This window comes from Haliotis rufescens, unplaced genomic scaffold (genome assembly GCF_023055435.1).
Source record: "Haliotis rufescens isolate VD_foot unplaced genomic scaffold, xgHalRufe1.0.p SCAF_25, whole genome shotgun sequence".
NCBI classification, from domain to species: Eukaryota; Metazoa; Mollusca; class Gastropoda; order Lepetellida; family Haliotidae; genus Haliotis; species Haliotis rufescens.
The window spans coordinates 7,960,240-7,981,290 of NW_025963946.1; the positions used below are offsets into that span (position 1 = coordinate 7,960,240).

Here is a 21,051-nt window from a genome sequence, read left to right on the forward strand (position 1 = left end):
ATTAAAAGGATATGGGCCGTACAAAACCCCCATTCTAAAAGTTTAAGTTTCTTAATATTTCCATGGAAACGGCAAAAATTAAAAAATCAGGATCTTCAAACTAGCAAAAGGCACAAGTACTCATTGTGGTTAATGTGTGTAGCAAGTTTGGTGAAGCTAGTGTGCATGGTTAAAAAGTTATAGGATGTCCTCAGATCTTTGTTTAGCGGTAGCGAGAACTGAGGTCTGATTTTCATGAGATTGTGCCTATCACACACTTTTCGGTTTAAAAACAAAATACCAATCTTGTGATGTTTTGTTGTGGTGTGGGGGCTGATGCTATGTAAAGTGGTGGCATTGACGTGGTGTGTGAATTATCATGTTCGGAGTCACGTGTAGAGACTGAACTTAAACCAACCATCATCATTCAATGTGCAGAGTGCAGGGCGTTTAACAGTTTGCAAAAGTCTGCAATATGACATCAGTGCAAGCCAGTCTTGACAACAGATGGTGGGTTGTCACCAGCGATAACATTTACTCCTCAGTGTTTTCTAGTTCACATGCGCACGCTAAGCCAGACATGATTAAAACCAGTGGAATGTATCCGTGCGTGTTTCCGTATCGTAAATGTGATATATTGGGAATACAATTGTGATATGCGATATGTATATTTTTATTCAGCATGATACCCTTGTTCATGGGTTTACGTTGTATGACGGCGGTCTGTAAACAATCGAGTCTAGATCTGGACCAGACAATCTATAGTGCTTCATATCATGAGCATCGATCTATGCGATTGGGATACGATGACATGCAACAATCAAGTCAGCGAGTCTGACTCATTAGTCGCCTCTTACAAGCATGAGTTGCTGAAGACATATTCTAGCCCGGATCTTCACGGGTCTCGTTGGTTTAAGAAAACGGTCTACAGCCTACATAACTTTCATGCTGCATGCTGTTGAACTTTATTTAAGTTGTATCATGTAATGTCTGTCTGATGTGTTGTCTTCAGACATTTACCACATTGGTGAAGCCCATGATCACGGCTATGGTAGGGGCATGTCTGAAAAGATAATCAAGGCGAACCGGAATCCGAAACCATGATGAAAAGTTTCCTGGCACGCCAAAGTGGACGTAACTGTGGTCAACTGTGCCTCCTGTGAAGTTGTAACGACTGCTGATTATCATACAGGTGTTCTAATGGACTCATTCACTCAAAAGTAATCTCCATTTATGAGGATCCATGTAACCTCCTGTACACTGGCACAACAGCTGCACATACTGAACCTGCGATAAGACATCCACCTGTACAAAATAGACAATATGTCAATAAACTGCCTCCTATGATCCATATCTGCAAAATGGAACATGTATTTGCTGTTGATACTGAATTGTCGTTTTTACGAACAAAACAACTATACATCGTGATTGTAATGCCCATTAATACACAAATAAATCGCATGAAACCACAGTATTGTTTCTGGGCTCTAGGTTTGTGTATCGACAGCAACCTGTCTGATGTCTTACCTCCAAAGAAGTAAGTGTTATCGTAGACCTTACTGCTTTCATAGATGATACCTGAAAGGAAAAGGGAAGGTATGTTGCATTTCTATTCATCAAAGTATATCTTGAATATGTTTATCCGTTGCTAAGGTTAAAACACACATACATAAACACAATCCCAGAATTTCTTCTTGCACTCTATCTGTGTTAGTAAAGGCTAAATTATAAATACATTTAACTGAGGCGCGTATTTATGAATGAAATGTTGCTCTTTTTTAAATAATGTAGGTTCATGATCAAAATGTAGCTTATATAGCGGGAAAACTAGAAAGTTGTGGTATGAGTTGAAAGCAATTGCCAATTAAAACTGTGTTCAATCTTACTTTGATTATTACTATATTTTGCCTGAGAGTTTACTATGCTTTTTCTATATATAAAGAAGATATATATGTATATATATATCCAATGTATGATATCTCCACTGGCCACCCATGCTTCGTTGCAGAAGTGGCGTAATCATCTCAATCTCACTTAGCACTAACTCAGCACAGATTGTATCACTTGGTGTAATTTGAATTGGCAGCTATATTCAGGCAAAGTCATTTGAGTGAGTGAGTGAGTATGGTTTTACGCCGCTTTTAGCAATATTCCAGCAATATCACGGCGGGGGACACCAGAAATGGGCTTCACACATTGTACCAATGTCGGGAATCGAACCCGGGTTTTCGGCGTGACGAGCGAATGCTTTAACCACTAGGCTACCCGACCGCCCCCAAAATCATTTGAATCGGGCTTAAAAGTTATGACCACAAATGGATCCAAAGTATGTATAATATAGGAACTGGATACACTAGCGATATGGATACCAAATAGTGTAGACTTTTCAGCATAATAAATTCGTTATGGTGTTTTTAGTTACCGTATACGTAGTCATATTAGGTGACGTCCAATATTTTTCTGCTCACCTAATATCACACCGTTTATATGGCAACTAAAGACATAACTAATAGTATAACCGATGGCCATTCAATACCCCTCAGAAGATAATCCAGTATCCTGAAACCTTAATCCACAATGGTATCAATAAAATCTTACTTGCTACAGGTGGACCAAGAATATATCCGATTCCTATGGCGAAATGAGTTACTCCAAATCCAACAGCGAGATTAGCTACCCCTACACATTCCACAGTCATTGGGCTGAGGATAGAATGAAGGCCTCCCCCATACAGGCCATACAAGGCGCTGAACACCATCTGCAGATAATACGTGTGTGAGTAGAGCGGGAACACCAGAGCCAGGATTCCTATTATTCCAAGACAGCTAACATGGAGCAAGATAATACTTATTTCCTTGTCGTTTAATATCATGCCTGTGAATATTCTCGACATAAGGCTAGTCAGACCCATTGCAGTGAAGAGATTTGCGGACTGAATGCGAGTGCTGCTCTTAGAGTAAGCATAATTTGGCAGATGGAAAAGGATAGCATTTTCACCCAGACCTAAGAACATCAGACTGATGTTGTAGAAAAGGAATCCATTCGCTGTTATCAGAGGCATGTTTCTTTTAACATAACTCCACCATCTTCTTTGCAAGTTTGAATTAAGAGTGTTGGAATGTAACAGTGTTGAATCCGCTTTCATGGTGTTTCCTTCTTCTACGATCAAAAAACGATTTCTTGAACATTTTTTTTCCTCGCAACTCCCTGGTTTCTTTTCGGTCACCTTGATTTGATTATTGTCCTGCATATTATGGTCATCCAAACCATTCCTCCTATTGTCAATAATGTCACATTTTACACCAGCATCACAGTGCTCCTGTTCTTCCGTCAAGTTACTCGATTCATCCTGAAGTGCGTTACCTTCAACAAAGAGCGTGACTGACTGATACTCATGCGGTTGATCTGGGACGATAACGTTGACTGTAGCTTGTCGTCTTGGCCTCATCAGAGATCCTGCGACACAGAGGTGACTACCTATGGCAGCAAAGATGAGAAACGCACCACTGAGAGAATAGGTTTTTAGTAATATGGCAACTAAAGGGCCTCCAGCAAACAGACCCATGGCGGTTCCAGCAGTGGAGACGCCAAATGCAAGAGGGAGGCGTTTTTCAAAGTAGAGTCCAGGTATGGTACCTGCTGCATTTATTGCTAGACCTGCTCCCAAACCTGGAAAGCAGTGAAACAAAACTTTATGAAGACCAAGAGAAGTGTTATGTATTTTGTAGTTTTTTGCAGGTATAGCATACTTCGAGACGGAGGCACTGTACATTTAACCCGCTTCATCAGTCAATCACTAATATGAGTAATATATTTATGTTTTGATATAGATATTTCTCTTGCATTCATTCTCTCTATTGTTTTCTCTCGTTATTTCTCAGACCCGTGAAGATTACGGAGTAGAATAGGTCTTCAGCAAACCATGCTTGCCGTAAAAGGCGACTATGCTTGTCGTAAAAAGGCGACAAACGGGATCGGGTGGTCAGGCTCGCTGACTTGGTTGATGCATGTCATCGATCCCAAGTGCGTGGATCGATGCTCATGATATTAATCACTGGATTGTCTTGTCCAGACTCGATTATTTACAGACCGCAGTCATATAGCTGGGATATTGCTGAGTGCGGCGTCAAACAACAAACCAACCAACCAACGTTATTTCTCAAATGATAAATGCATTTTGGTGACTTCGTCCTGATCCATTTCATATTGAATATAATATGTTTGAACGAAATCGCCTAATAATATTACAATGTCTATTTTTACCTGTCAGGATGCCATTCGTGAACAAAAGACCATTGACGCTCTTTATAAAGGAAGATACACTCAGACCAATCAGAACCAACGTTCCTGCAAGACAGGAAGCCGCTTTGCAGCCAAATCTGCTTGTAAAAACTCCAGCTATTGGACCTGATAGAAAAACAGTCAATTTATTGATGAAGTTTTTGCAGAATTAAAGATATCTAGCAAAAAAATATTTATAGTCAGATTCTTTATCGTTAATAACTTCTTAATTCTCAAGGGCAAGTAAAGTGAAATATGTGATTGTGATTTTTTTGTGAATATTAATTATCCTACATGTTTTAAGTCAATAAAAAAATTTCAAGGGGGAAAATAATCGTAGCATTAGGAGAAAATGTTTAAATGTCCATGTGAAAGTGTTGAAATCACATGCTCCGTAATTGGCTTCCAAACCAAACATTTTTGGGCAACGATGCAGCGGTGCATGACAAAGTTTTCATTTGCTGATTTGTAACTCTTGGTTGCTACACATAGACATACATTGCTGAAAGTGTTAAATGGGACCTTTGATCTTGAAAATGTGAACAATTAGAATAATTAACAATCTGTAACAAGGTCTTTGAAAGGCCATTTAGAAGTGATATACATAAGGAAGAGAATATATGGATGTCAACTTCTTTATTATCAGGAACACAACGTTTCGGAATATATGCTTACTCCTTCATCAGGTGAATGAATGCCATGAGCCAGAGAGCATATAAACTAGTGTCCAAAAGAAACGATACCACCTGTTTGCAACGACATAAAAGAAAAACTAAACAATGCAGAAGTTTAGGATTAGTGTTATGCTTTTGAGAAATCCTTTCACAACATCTGTACAAAAATTTCATTTCAATAAAATCTGTACAACCAATATGACAAGCCTTTAAAGATGGGTGGGGTCGAAAAATGAACATTTCGTTAGAGCACTGATCACAGAAACAACGGGAAATGTCACACCACACGTCTCAAAGTCAAGTCAGTAGCGGGTATGTCCACCGTGAGCATCAATACATGCCAGAACACGCCTACGGACTGATGACGTCAAACGTCTGATGACGTTGGGAGTGATGCGTTGCCATTCCTCGAGGAGACATCGTTCCAAGTCCTCGACGTTGACTGGAGGCACACGGCGACGTCGGATTTGCCGATCGAGGTGGTCCCATAAGTGCTCGATGGGATTCATGTCCGGTGAACATGCGGGCCATGGCAAAACCTGTACGTTGGCGTTGGCAAGGAAGTTCTGTGTCAATCTTGCTGTGTGTGGCCTTGCATTGTCATGTTGGAAAAGGAGTCCACGAGGCTGTTGCTGAATAAAGGGCACCACAACAGGCCGTAGGATGTCATCAAGATAACGCTGTGCATTCAGGTTTCCACGAATTACGACAAGCATCGTTTTGACGTCACCACATATGCCACCCCAAACCATTAACCCTCCACCTCCAAACGGCCGGACCTGTTGGATACAGTTAGGCGCCAAACGTTCACCAAATCGTCGGTATACAAGCTGCCGTCCATCGTTTCTGAAGATGAGAAATCTGCACTCATCAGAGAACATAACACGTGCCCAGTCCCGCCGTTGCCAACGTCGAACTCGCCTGGCCCAGATCAGTCTGTTGTTCCGGTGTCGAGGCGTCAGGAGCGGTCCGCGGTAGGGATGACGTGGCCGGATACCATACTGCCGTAGTCTCCTGTAGACGGTCTGTCGACTGATCCTGTGTCCCAGTGCTGTAGCCGCCGTGGACGTCGCTGTTACGGTGCGGTTCCTCAGGTGTAATACCCGGATGTAACGATCTTCAAGGGGCGTGGTTACTCGTGGTCTTCCACTCCTGGGCCTGTCTGACGTCTGACCTGTCTGACGTAACCGCTGCATCAACCTGGTGATAGTGATGCGTGCGCAGCCCGACCTTCTGGCGACGTCGACGTGTGACGCTCCTTGTTGGACCATTCCAACGGCTCTCTCTCTCTCTCGATGGCTGTCAAACGTGGCATATCTTGTGTTCTTTTTGTTGCTGTGATATCAACGTGTCTGATCAGCCGTTTTATACAGTTTTTCTGCACGTGCAGAACATGCTAGTGAGGGAAATGTCACTTTCACGAAATTTACGTTTTTTCCCGGAAGTGATCACGTGTTTCCGGTATTTTTTATCGACTATGATGTGTTTGGGATGTGCAATACGAATTGGCATGTTTTTATACTTGACAATTCACTTAGTGAAAAACAATTTTGAAAATAGGTTGGTATCGTTTCTTTTGGACACTAGTTTATATGTACATGTTAGGACAACAACAATTAATAAGATAACAAAAGGTGGAAGATAATAAAGGGTTATCACCTATCAACGTCAATCATCTGTTGGCTAACAAGGGAAAGCGTGTCGAACACCGGGAACTCGTTTTCACCCCAGTAAGGGAAATGCCCTCAGTGGTTGCATTCTTCGTTTGGGGGACAATTTTGCCTGTTTTTTATCGTATGTCGTTTGGTCAAGCCTTTGTGAATAGGTATGTCCGAAAGTATTACAATCTACAAAGTTGCTCTACCTACCTGACAACGTAGTCGTTCCAACCAAAGTGGAGCCGATCCAAGATGTCCGCGAAAGGTCATTTTCTACCTCTTCCAAGATGGCGGTGTTGAATACGCCAGGCGAATATAACAACATCCCTATGATGAAGTTGGAAAAGGTTGCAGCAAACAGAACAACCCAGGCATATCCACTGTCAGTATCCTTGCGGTGTCTTGTATCCATGACAATGGTACCCCTTTGTTCCTTGGTGCTGAGAATCAGACAGTGAGTGCGTTAGAAATTCATCATGCCATATTCTTGTATGTAGTTTTCCATAGATTCATTGTGACCTCCACAAGGTTTTAAAAGCTAAACGCAGGTCAAGTGTATGTTTGGAGGATTGCAAAGTTCATAAAACGTTATTTGAGAGGCACTGCAGTCGTTAAGCCCGGTACTGTGTGTGTCCACCATTGCCATGAATGACTGCACGACATCCTCTGCCTGTGGAACCATGAAACCTGTGAATGAGGGATTTGAAAAAATTGCTTCAGATTATGTAACACTGGTTGATGCTGATGTTAACGTCTGTCCAGCTCACCCCACGGATAATCAATTGGGTTGAGATCTGGTGACATGGACGGCCATAACAGCACGTTTATGTCTGAGATCTCGGGTAATCAGTAATCATCCTGTGTGGGGAAGAACATCGTTATGCCGTACAATGGCGCCTGCTGCTTGCAGAAATGGAACAATGCTGGGACGTAAGGAAGAAGACGTTTATTCATGAATGAAGGCTACATGGCCCAGAGTTCATTTACATGAATAATGTATACTATGCACATGCACATATTTTCTTAAAACAAACGTTCATATTTTTTACATTTGGATTTACATAGGTAAATGTCTTTTTTAAATATATAGACAGGTTTTTCATAACAGAATCATTTCTGATAAATAGAAGACAGATAAATTTTGGAACAGATGGTCGCACATGGTAACATTTTGGAATTAAATTTTCTCTACTACTTTTATAAAAAGTACAAATTAACAAAAAAATGGCACTCATTTTCTATTTCATAGCGGTTACATTTCATACATAAACTAAACGATGACTCTGCTGCTGTATTAAATTGAGCTTTCTGTACATTCAGATTACGGTTTATACAACGGAATTTACATAAAGCTCTAAGAAGCTCTGTTTCACATGCTTAAACAGACAGATATTTTTCTGGTTCGAGTAATGATTTATATGATGAATAAACATCAAGGAAAGAGGAATTGGTGATTTTGTATATTCTATATCTTAACATCGTTGTTTGAATATAACCATGAAGCATTTCAGATCGCCACAATCCTGAGAGAACCAAACATATGAAAACCCAGTTTGAAACACTAATTGTCTTACATAAGAAACCCAGTTAGTTTGACCATTTTCGTCAAATGCTTTTAACATATGGTAACAGGCATACGGATATCTTGTTTCATGTAATCTAAGTAGTCGACACCGGGACTTACCACAACGACTGTAATAGTGTACACACAATGATGTTCTTCCCAGCTCTCCTAGAATTGCATTTGTTGATGTTCTTTTACCAACGGAAAGAACTCTTTATAAAACAATTACTTTGAACCTTTTCAATGCTTTTTTCTATAGGCACACCCCCATATTTTGAGCCATAAAAAAGAACAGGAGCAGTCTTTGAATCAAATATTTTAGCAGCAGTAGAAAATGGGAGAGATGGGACTTTCTTTATCATATTCAACACAGGAAAAGTCGCTTTCCTTGCTTGAATAGCTAGTGTATCACATTCTTTAGTCCAAACAAGTCTTGAAGAGAATAGTAGACCAGGGTATTTGAAATGTGATACAACTTCAATTTGCGGACCTTTATAAAACCATTTCTCAGTTTTCCTCAGATGACCACCCTTTCTAAAAACTATGACTTTTGTCTTATCTAAATTAACTCCAAGGCATCATTTGTCATAATTAGAGTCTAAAGCATCCAGTTATCTGCAGTCCAATTACACAATCATCAACAAGAGTGACATCATCAGCAAATAATAATAACGTGATTTCATCAAAATTATCTTACATAAATATGCCTCCTAGCCCAAGAATCTCCATTTCACATACAGATTCGTTTATAAAAAGTATCAAAAGAAGAGGACTCAACATGCATCCTTGTCGGGACGTTCTCCACGATAACGTGTACCTGTGAAGTTGCCTATGATATGAACAAGATCTGATCGTCACCCATAAGAGATGGCTCCCCACATTATGACACTTCCTGTACCTTTTGTAAGCAACGTCCTTTATAATGCTCATTCCATCGAAGATACACACAGATCCTTCCATCTATTCTTTGAAGAAGGAACAGGTTTACGAGACAATTGCAAAACCATGCACCAAGGTTTGCCCCCCTTATTAAATCGTCTAACCCCCTCCCACCACCCCTGCACGACCCCCACCCCCGACAAATATTGATGCAAGGGTAGTTACGATGAATAAGAACCTGCCGAAACAATGGACATAGCGCACTCTTGTGATATAAGCTTTAGATACTACAGAGGAGATTGATTAAACCTAAGCAGAGTCACACCTTATGGTGTGTCACACAGTGGCAACCTCTGTACCAAGAACTCTCCTCATCATTTACTGGATGACAATTATTTCCAATCAAGGAACAGTAACTTGTTAGACGAATTGATGTCATACGGCAAGAATGATAAACACATCTCCCTGTTTACAAGAACTTCGCGTCACACGAACGTTCCTATATTTTAGTTGTCACAAAACCTACTTCCCAGAGAAAACTAGTCCAACAATATTGTACTGCGCCCTCATTACATGACCTTGTTTATTTCACCAGTGTGTTCGTGTCAAGTTATGGAGAAGCGGCTTGGAACCTCTGTGATGTTACACAGAGTGGCAACCTCTGTTGTGTTACACAGAGTGGCAACCTCTGTTGCAGGCCATCCCTGAAACATTGCCTCACGTCCAATTCATTAAAGTCACTCCAAATAGCTTATTCTGAATCGAGGAACAGTTACTTGTCAGATAAATTGATGTTAGAGGTCAAGGAAATAAACACATCTTCACATGTTCCTTCATTCTTGTTGTTACCAAACCTTTTTCCAGCAATAGTGAACTAAACTCACATTACATGACCTTGTTAATAGAGATCAGTTTCAAACATACCACAGTCAGAACGTAGGTAATATGGGGATCAGTTTCAAACATACCACAGTCAGAACGTAGGTAATATAGGGATCAGTTTCAACCATACCACAGTCAGAACGTAGGTAATATAGGGATCAGTTTCAAACATACCACAGTTAGATCGTAGGTATTATGGGGATCAGTTTCTAATATACCACAGTCAGTACGTAGGTAATATAGGGACCTGTTTCAAAATACCACAGTCAGAACGTAGGTAATATAGGGATCAGTTTCAAACATACCACCGTCAGAACATAGATAATATAGGGATCAGTTTGAAAAACATACCACAGTCAGAACGTAGGTAATATGGGGATCAGCTTCAAACATACCACAGTCAAAATATAGGTAATATAGGTATCAGTTTCAAACATACCAAAGTCAGAACGTAGGTAATAAAGGGATCAGTTTCAAACATACCACCGTCAGAACGTAGGTAAAAAAGGGGTCAGTTACAACATACCACAGTCGGAACGTAGGTAAAATAGGGATCAGTTTCAAACGTACAACAGTCAGAACATAGTTAATATAGGGATCAGTTTCAAACATACCAGTCAGAACGTAGGTAATATGGGAATCAGCTTCAAACATACCACAGTCAGAACATAGGTAATATAGGGATCAGTTTCAAACATACCACAGTCAGAACGTAGGTAATATTGGGATCAGTTTCAAACATACCACAGTCAGAACGTACATGTAGGTAATATGGGGACCAGTTTCAAACATACCACAGTCAGAACGTAGGTAATATTGGGATCAGTTTCAAACATACCACAGTTAGAACGTAGGTATTATGGGGATCAGTTTCTAATATACCACAGTCAATACGTAGGTAATATAGGGACCTGTTTCAAAATACCACAGTGAGAACGTAGGTAATATAGGGATCAGTTTCAAACATACCACCGTCATAACATAGTTAATCTAGGGATCAGTTTCAAACATACCACAGTCAGAACGTAGGTAATATAGGGATCAGCTTCAAACATACCACAGTCAGAATATAGGTAATAAAGGGATCAGTTTCAAACTTACCACAGGCAGAGCGTAGGTAATATAGGGATCAGTTTCACACATATCCCAGTCATAACGTAGGTAATATAGGGACCAGTTTCAAACATACCACCGTCAGAACGTAGGTAAAAAAGGGGTCAGTTACAAACATACCACAGTCGGAACGTAGGTAAAATAGGGATCAGTTTCAAACATACCACAGTCAGAACATGGTTAATATAGGGATCAGTTTCAAACATACCACAGTCAGAACGTAGGTAATATGAGGATCAACTTCAAACATACCATAGTCAGAACATAGGTAATATAGGGATCAGTTTCAAACATACCACAGTCAGAACGTAGGTAATATGCGGATCAGTTTCAAACATACCACAGTGAGAACGTAGGTAATATAGGGATCAGCTTCAAACATACCACAGTCAGAACGTAGGTAATATAGGAACAGCTTCAAACATACCACAGTCAGAACGTAGGTAATATAGGGACCAGTTTCAAACATACCACAGGCAGAGCGTAGTTAATATAGGCACCAGTTTCAAACATACCACAGTCAGAATAAACACACATCTCTGGGTCAGCAGGGGCTTCCTTTCTGTGCTGATGCAAGACGTATTGTGTAATCCAATCACACTAATGGAATCCAGTGAGAATTGTGTAGCATTTTCAGGAACAACTAAGATCAAAATGTCCGACCCTGAACCTTCAGCACATTAGGCTTTCCGCCTATATATAGAGAGATCTGGGTCGCATGGCAACCCACATACCTTCAAAGCTACCTAAATTACTCTATGACTTCTGCTCTTTCAAAACGTCTTCTTGATGTTGAACCGCTTTTTAATATGAACGCTACTATGGTTTCGTTATTACCACAACAATACATGTATAGCGATCGTTAATTAAGTAAAGCATATATCATCAGCAGTTATCCTGTTCACTGATTTTAATGTAGGGCGGTACATAATGATATGATTACGTAAACTGGCACTTTGTTCGAAGTGGCTAGGCATGAATAATATTGAAACATTGCGATATACAGTCAAACAACTTGATCCCGAAATCCTGGGGACGATATGAATATATCGACCTCATTACTGTCCGACCTAGCCATCAGACAACAGAAAACAAACGTACACAATTTGTCACATCTATATGCATGTTATTCAATGTATGCAATACCCGTGAAGATCCGTGAATATGTCTTGTCGTAAGAGGCGACTACATGATCGGGTGGTCAGCGGTAATATAGAACAGACTGGGAGTTCGAGGCAACCTAGGATTCGACCAATTCGAGTTCGCGACAACAATTACAAATGTATGTGTCAACAAGATCTAAGTTACACGAAATCTTTGGGTTCAGGAATATAGCAATCGATCAGTAGTTTGAAACAAGAAGTCTGTTAATACTCGGGTCATAATTACATTGTCTCAACTATATTAATGCGTCTGTATGCGTGCAAGTGTGGACTTTCAATTTCAATAGCACTGATATGAGTGAGTGAGTGAGTTGGGTTTAACGCCGCTTTTAACAGTATTCCAGTTATATCACAGCGTGTCAGCTTAATGTGGGAGGAAAGCCCGAAGTGATGCAGGTCTCAGATGATTACCTCTTCGGTGAAACCCACGAGCACTGGTATGGTGCTGACAAACCTAGAAACATAAATGGGGCGAACCGGGATTCGAACCCACAATCATAGGCTTCTGGCGTGCCCACGGGACGCAACTCTGCACAGCGAATCGCGGCGCCTTAGACGACTGGGCCACCCGTGCCCCCACTGGTATAAATGCCTACAAATGTAATTTTTACAGTTGGTTTCCGAGATTGATGTATAGATTAATATATACACATTTACCGGCGTTTCAGAAAGTATAAATGCACTCTTTGTGCATGTTATTCTACTCCATGGGAAATCCATCTTTGGGGATTCCACGTTAGGATACATCCCCAGTTAAGAGGCGGGAAAATAGATTGAGTACTCAGGCTTGATGACTTGGTAGTTGTGTCATCGTACCCATAGTCGTCGCTCATAATATCAATCACTTAATTGTCTGTTCTAGAACCGATGATCTACATTTTTATCACCGTCATTGGACTGGAATATTGCTGAGTGCGGCCTTTAACAACAAGCAATACATTTTCAATCCAGTTTACTTCACCCTCCCTATCTCCGTATTTATATTCTTACATCTTTCATAAATTAATTCTTTTTGTTGCCTATTTTTTCAAAGACCTTTTTACTGTTATGTAACTGTACCCAACGTTACGTGCCAGTGTTACAGGCTTGCCCACTTATGCAACATTTTTACCATGGATATCCCATACAGGCAGATAAGACTGGCACCTAGGCGACCATTTGTTTTGTAATGCCCCTAATCTCATTCTCATTTTAAGAAGTTATTGCTCTGCCTGTAAACTTGTTGTTTTTGGTTTGTTGTTTAACGCCGCACTCAGCAATATTCAAGCTATATGACGGCGGTCTGTATATAATCGAGTCTGGACCAGACAATCCAGTGATTGATATCACGAGCATCGATCCACGCAATTGGGATCGATGACATGCATCAACCAAGTCAGTGAGCCTGACCACCTGATCCCGTTAGTCGCCTTTTACGACAAGCATTGTCACCTTTTACGGCAAGCATGGGTTGCTGAAGACCTATTCTACCCCGAAATCTGTACGGGTCGCCTGTAAACTACTGCATGTTACACTCACGTTATCAATATCCTTCATCACCGCAAACAATAGATGTAAGACACTCATCGCACAAAAGTCCAGTTTTAGCCCTTTACCTGCCCCCAAAAATGCCGAATGTTCAACACAAGTCGTATGAGTAAATAACGTTACACAGCACTCTTGAGCACTCTTTTAATGCTTGGCTTCCTGGTGGCAGCTTGTGACGCGACGTCACGATAAAGCGTCTGCATTGTGGAGGCCTCAAATAATCGAGTGTCGACCAGACAATCCAGTGATATATATCGCGCATCCATCCACGCCGTCTGGGTACGATGACCAGCTACCTACCAAGTCACCGACCCTGACCACCAGTCACGTCTCGGCTCGCGACCAACATAGATTGCTGTGGACAAATTCTTACCCGGAATCGCCACGGGGTGAACATGCCAAGAATGTTTTAACGAAGTTGTCCTGATAAGCTTTCTTTGCAACTGTGGTGTAGTGGATAAAGCGTGTGCCCAGAGAGAAGGTCTGTGATTCGATACCCTGGCCGCGTCATTCGAGTTTAATAGTAGTTTACCAAGGAAAAAATGTATGTAGGGTTTCTCGTCCATTCCACGTTTTTGTTTAACAAAGATTATTTTTACAATTCTCACATTATGTTATCAACTAATTTGTTGTTACTTTGGAACATACAATTGACGTAAATATGTTTTCTGTAGGGGAGAGAACACAGCTAAGTAATCGCAATGAATTGTTAAATCAGTTTGTGCGTTTGTTAGCTTATTGTAATAGCATGGATGTTACGCAGTTGATGGATATTAATCTCATGGTCAATCAAAGAGAGTTAAAAAGTGGATACACTTTTAAAGAATTCACAGTCGGTAAAACAAGGGATCCCTCACCATTGGAAAGAGAAAATGATCAGTTGTCTGTCAATGCGTTACGTCACACTCTTATGTTTTAAAATAGCCATGGTAATGTTTAATACTAATGCTTCTGGTGAAATGCGTTGTGGTGAAATGCGGTTTAACGTAGCGTTCTAGATTATTGAATTTATAAAGTGACGTGCATGCACCTCTGCGTGTGTGTGTGTGTGTGTGTGTGGCTGCTTGTACTAGTCCGGAATAATGATTATTTTAACAAAGCTGGCCAACTGAGATACCATGCCGCAGTTTAACACTCACACACAGTATAATTGTTTTACCCCTTTTATGCCGAGATCCAGGCAGAGGAACAGCAAATACCTTTTTTCAACGTCTCTTGGTGTGACGCTGCCAGGGATAGAGCCCTCGACTTCCCGCTCTCTGGGCAGACGCAGACGATTATGTGTGTGTGTGTGCGTGCGTGTGTGCGTGCGTGCGTGCGTGCGTGCGTGCGTGTAGTAGAATATTCCGACAAGTACTTTTGTTACTCTGTTGTTACAGGTGAAATTGGGTTTAACGTCGTTTAACATGGATTCCATTCTCTCAAACCTATAATCCTGACTTCCAGAGGACAAGTTATTTTGTATGTCCTTTCTGCCGACCCAAAGGCAGGGTAAAACATCGTCGTAGAACGTATGCGCATTATGCTGTCAAACTCTTTAGACTGAGTCCGAGTCGCTAGACCTTGTTTTATTCCCTGAAATCGGCTTACTGCACACATTCAGTCAATAGAAGTTAAGCTTAACTGGGTAGACACTGTTCAATATGACCTGTATGGCATGTTGTCATGTACACATGTACTTGGTTTGGCACTGTTTTGTTTTGTTTATTTGTTGTTTAACGCCGCACTCAGCAATATTCCAGCTATATGACGGCGGCCTGTAAATAATCGAGTCTGGACCAGACAATCCAGGAACTGACATCATGAGCATCGATCCACGCAATTGGGATCGATGACATGCATGGTTTCAACATGTAGTGACATATATATCCAACATTTTATTATGCTAAATAATCTAGTAATCTAGCAAGGTCTAGCAACTAAATCTTTCCACGAGTTTACCAACTGCGTGTACACTGTGATCATCGTGGTGTCATGGACGACAGGTGTGTGCCTCCATAGCGTTTGCAATACACTGAATATCACGGTCACTGCACAATTCGGTACTTGCTGCTGCTGGTTGCAATGTACTAACAGTGAATTATACCGTGGTTAACATATTCAGAATAGGAATGATTTCGATAAATCATAAAAAAGAATCACCTCGTTATACGAGTGTTTGTTAATGCACGTTCCTCAAGACTTGTCACAGCGAAACAATTTGCTTACCAGACTCTCGTTTTTGTGGATAGCCCAGTTGGTGTCATGTCATTAAAAAAAGACTGACATACATAACAATCGTCAACTTACATTTCTCCAAGAATCGTCGCTAAATGCACACAGAAGCATATAATCCCAGGAAGAAGACAATTCAGTCACTATATTCTCAATAAACATCTTTTGTGTAACTGAATGTTTCATCCATGTCATAGCAATGGACCTGCATGGCCGCCATTGTCATCCTAACACACATATCGATTGTATGGAGAAGACGACCTGACCTACATTACACCGCGCAAGCTATTAACGAACTACTTCATTGTGATTGACACCTGAACAACTTCGGGATTTATTCTGTCATGATATAACTGAATTACTGTTCAAGGTGGATTCAAAATAACTCACTCAAGCGCGCAGTCAATGTCTGCAAAGTCTAAATATAGAACCTTTGTACCGAATGTTCATAGCTGATCTTTTAGTTGCAGTAACCTTAAAGGCCGGCATGCGGGTATAAAAGAGGCAGGGTTATGGGGATTTTGGATTTGTTTCCAGTCTTTTTCTAGTGTTGATAACCCAAAGGTTAATCAAATCAGCGTTTCCTTTAATTCCATTACATCGAAATCTGCGTTGTGCCAGTCCAATGTCAAATCAGGACATAATATGAGTGAACTCCCTGTCATTGAGCCTATCCATACAGCTTTAGTTTTGTCTGTGTTTATTTGTAAGCCAGACATTCTATAGAAATTACTTAGTGTATTTATTGCTTCATTTAGAGACGTTGCTGAGCCATCTAAAAATAGTTCGGTGTCATTGGCATATTGACCTATTACACGCTCACTTTCTCCAAGGACTGTACCTTTCATATTTGTATTTTTTCTTATCGTTATCCCTAGTATTTCTGCGACGAAACGAAACACGTATGGGGAAATCGGATCTCCTTGTCTACATCCTCTCTCGTTGCTGAAATATGATGACAAGTGACCGTTTTGTATGACACAAGAAGTAGAGTTTGGTATCTGGATATTTACCAAATGTTTGCATATAAATTCCAAAACCAAATTGTGTCAAAACTCACTCAATCCACCCACAGTACACCCACTCACCCACTCACTCACTCATCACCCCGACAGCCCACCCAATCACTCACTCACTCATCCCCACAGTCCACCCATTCACTCACTCACTCACTCATCCCCACAGACAACCCACTCATTCACTCACTCACTCATCCCCACAGTCCACCACTCACTCACTCACTCTAACCGCCCACCCACTTACTCACGCACTCACCCCAACAGCCCACCCACTCACTCACTCATCCAAACAGTACACTCACTCACTCACCCCACCGCCGACCCACACACTCACTCATCCCCACAGTCAACCCACTCACTCTCTCACCCCCACAGTCCACCCACTCACCCACTCACTCTCTCACCCCCACAGTCCACCCACTCACCCACTCACTCTCTCACCCCCACAGTCCACCCACTCACCCACTCACTCTCTCACCCCCACAGTCCACCCACTTACTCATTCACTCACTCACTCACTCATCTCCACAGTCCACCCACTCACTCACTCACTCACTCATCCCCACAGCCAACCCACTCACTCACTCACTCATCCCCACAGTCCACCCACTCACTCACTCTTCCCAACCGCCCACCCACTCACTCACTCACTCACTCACTCACTCATCCAAACAGTACACTCACTCACCCCACCGCCGACCCACACTCACTCATCCCACCGCCGACCCACACTCACTCACCCCCACAGTCCACCCACTCACTCTCTCACCCCCACAGTCAACCCACTCACTCTCTCACCCCCACAGTCCACCCACCCACTCACTCACCCCCAAAGTCCACCCACTCACCCACTCACTCTCTCACCCCAACAGTCCACCCACTCACTCACTCACTCACTCACTCACTCACTCACTCACTCACCGCACAGTCCATTCACTCACTCACTCATCCCATCGCCCACCAACTCACTCACTCAAACCACAGTCCACCCACTCACTCACTAACTCAATCCCCCCACAGTCCACCCACCCACTCACTCTCTCACTCACGCCCACAGTCCACCCGCTCATTCAATCGTACCCACAGTCCACCCACCCACTCACTCACTCATCCCCACATTGCACCACTCACTCACCCCCGCAGTCGACCCACTCACTCATCCCTACAGTCCACCCACTCACACACTCACTCATCCCCATAGTCCACCTACTCACTCACTCACTCACTCAGCCCCCGCAGTCCACCCACCCACTCACTCACTCACTCATCCCCACGTTGCACCACTCACTCACCCCCGCAGTCGACCCACTTACACACTCACATATCCCTACAGTCCACCCACTCACACACTCGATCACTCACTCACTCACCCCCACAGTCCACCAACGCACCCACCCACTCACTCAACCCCACAGTCCACCCACTCACCCACTCACTCAATCGTCCCAACAGTCCACATACTCACTCAATCATCCCCACAGTCCACCCACTCACTCACTCTGTCACTCACGCCCAGAGTCCACCAACTCATTCAATCGTACCCACAGTCCACCCACCCACTCACTCACTCACTCACTCATCCCCACGTTGCACCACTCACTCACCCCCGCAGTCGACCAACTCACACACTCACTCATCACCACAGTCCACCCACTCACACACTCACTCATCCCCACAGTCCACCCACTCACCCACTCACTCACTCAGCCCCCACAGTCCACCCACCCACTCACTTACTCACTCACTCATCCCTACGTTGCACCACTCACTCACCCCCGCAGTCCACACACTCACTCATCGACAGAGTCCACCCACTCACTCACTCACTCACTCAGCCCCCCAGTCCACCCACTCACTCACTCACTCACTCACTCACTCAGCCCCCGCAGTCCACACACTCACTCATCGACAGAGTCCACCCACTCACTCACTCACTCACTCAGCCCCCCAGTCCACCCACTCACTCACTCACTCACTCAGCCCCCACAGTCCACCCACTCACTCACACACTCACTCATCCCCACAGTCCACCCACTCACACACTCACACATCCCTACAGTCCACCCATCCACTCACTCACTCACTCAGCCTCCCAGTCCACCCACTCACTCACTCACTCACTCAGCCCCCCAGTCCACCCACTCACTCACTCACCCCACAGTCCACCCACTCACTCACTCACTCACTCAGCCCCCACAGTCCACCCACCTACTCACTCAAACACTCACTCATCCCCACAGTCCACCCACTCACACACTCACACATCCCCACAGTCCACCCACCCACTCACTCTCTCACTCACGCCCATAGTCCACCCACTCATTCAATCGTACCCACAGTCCACCCACCCACTCACTCACTCACTCATCCCCACGTTGCACCACTCACTCACCCCCGCAGTCGAACCAATCACACACTCACACATCCCTACAGTCCACCCACTCACTCACTCACTCAGCCCCCCAGTCCACCCACTCACTCACTCACTCACTCATCCCCATAGTCCACCCACTCACTCACTCATCCCACCCACTCAATCTATTTCGTAACGACAAAGGGTAGGATGATTCCAACATAGACATGGTGCAGTTATAAGTTAAACTTGGGGGCCATGATATGTAAAATGACTTGCATGCAATAGTTTTTTAAAACTTCACATTCTTAAAAGTAATCCCATATATGATATATAACAGACAAATGTATCAGAGAAGGTAATTTTTAATCATTAATGTCCAAAGAAGGATTGTTCCAAGCATTCGGCATTCGGTAATAACATCAACAGTTTAAATCATAAGTCCCAAACACCTTAATCTGATGGCACAGTAGCGTGTATGGCCACCATGTGCGTTGACAACTGCCACACAACGCCTCCGCATGGACCTTCTGATGCTTGTGAACACATGGTTGGGAAGACGACGCCATTGTTGCTGACTTCTGCCAAGAGCATCCCAGACATGTTCGATGGGATTGAGGTCGGGAGACCTTGACGGCCAGTCCATGACGGTGACTCCCGCATTCTGAAGGAAATTCCCTGCCTCTCCCTGGAACGAGGTTCTGGAAGACCACAGGGTCGACCCTCGGTGCAAGACCAATTCCACCCCTTCACCACGATGCTCGGACCATTCCAAGAGTCTCCCTCAACAACACATGCATCCGAATAACGCTTCCCAGGGAGTCGCAAAACTCTCTCTCTCTTCTGGCCCCCAGCATATTGAAGTTTGTGGATGTGCACGTTGTTTTTCCTGGAGGGTGATCATCTGAAAGATGTTGGGATGAGCCTTCCCAACCGGCTTCTTTAATCTGCAATGCCGACCCTCCAGATGGTTCATGCTTTGGGCCCTTCGGTGGTGTGGTGACCCATTGCCAAAGGTGCAAGTCTCCTTCTAATCAGAAGCTGGTGACTTTATCTGCAATTGTTAGTCCTCTGGAATGGTATATAGACTTCCTTAATGCCGACTTGGACAAGAGGATGGGTGTGCATGTCCTTAACCCTGGGATCACCTCCGTGGCCTTCTGGTAGAGCGTCAAGACTAACAGCTAACACATAAAGGCTCACAGTTCACGCCTCACAACTGACAGATCAAAATTCATAGATCACCACTCACAGCCAACAGATCAAGACTTACAGTTCACGACACATAGCTAACAGATCAAGACTCACAGCTAAGGTGCTACATCTACTCGGTGATGATGCTGTAATTAGAAACAAAGTTAACCCAGGTAATGTAATCTACTCGAAAATTAAGCAAGGGTTACATGGGAGAAATTCTAAAAATGCATATCCGTATGTATATCACGTCCATGTATAAAAACATGCTTAGATAATAACATGAACTAAAAACACATTATATTCGAAACAAACAACAAAAGTCTGTAAAGTCTTTTGTGAAAATGACATGCTAACAGGCACATATGTCTTCAGGTGAACAAACTTAGTGTTACCAAACTCAAATGTTGTCATTGCCTTTTTACCGGAAAGTGGACTACTGACAAAATGCGAGTTTGGATTGAAAAGCAGTAGTAAAATCCTTCATTGTGTGGCGCAACACGCACCCACGTCATAATACGAACAAACAAACATGTTTACCGACATCCAGA

General features: G+C 43.0%; 1 protein-coding gene across 2 annotated transcripts; it reads right to left on the bottom strand.

The window, feature by feature from the left end:
• Positions 1-211: 211 nt before the first annotated feature.
• Positions 212-16,196, bottom strand: LOC124141324 (monocarboxylate transporter 9-like). Of its 2 annotated transcripts, none has more exons than XM_046509296.2 (6): positions 16,010-16,196; positions 6,803-7,032; positions 4,243-4,386; positions 2,578-3,648; positions 1,507-1,557; positions 212-1,284 (listed from the first exon to the last, which is right to left on the bottom strand). In XM_046509296.2, exons 2-6 carry the CDS (start codon positions 7,002-7,004, stop codon positions 1,211-1,213), a joined length of 1,542 nt encoding a protein of 513 aa, XP_046365252.2. In that variant the 5' UTR covers positions 7,005-7,032; positions 16,010-16,196; the 3' UTR covers positions 212-1,210. The 2 variants fall into 2 exon arrangements, with proteins under 2 accessions (XP_046365252.2, XP_046365251.2); XM_046509295.2 differs by having other exon boundaries at positions 6,803-7,279.
• Between the last annotated feature and the right edge of the window lie 4,855 nt (positions 16,197-21,051).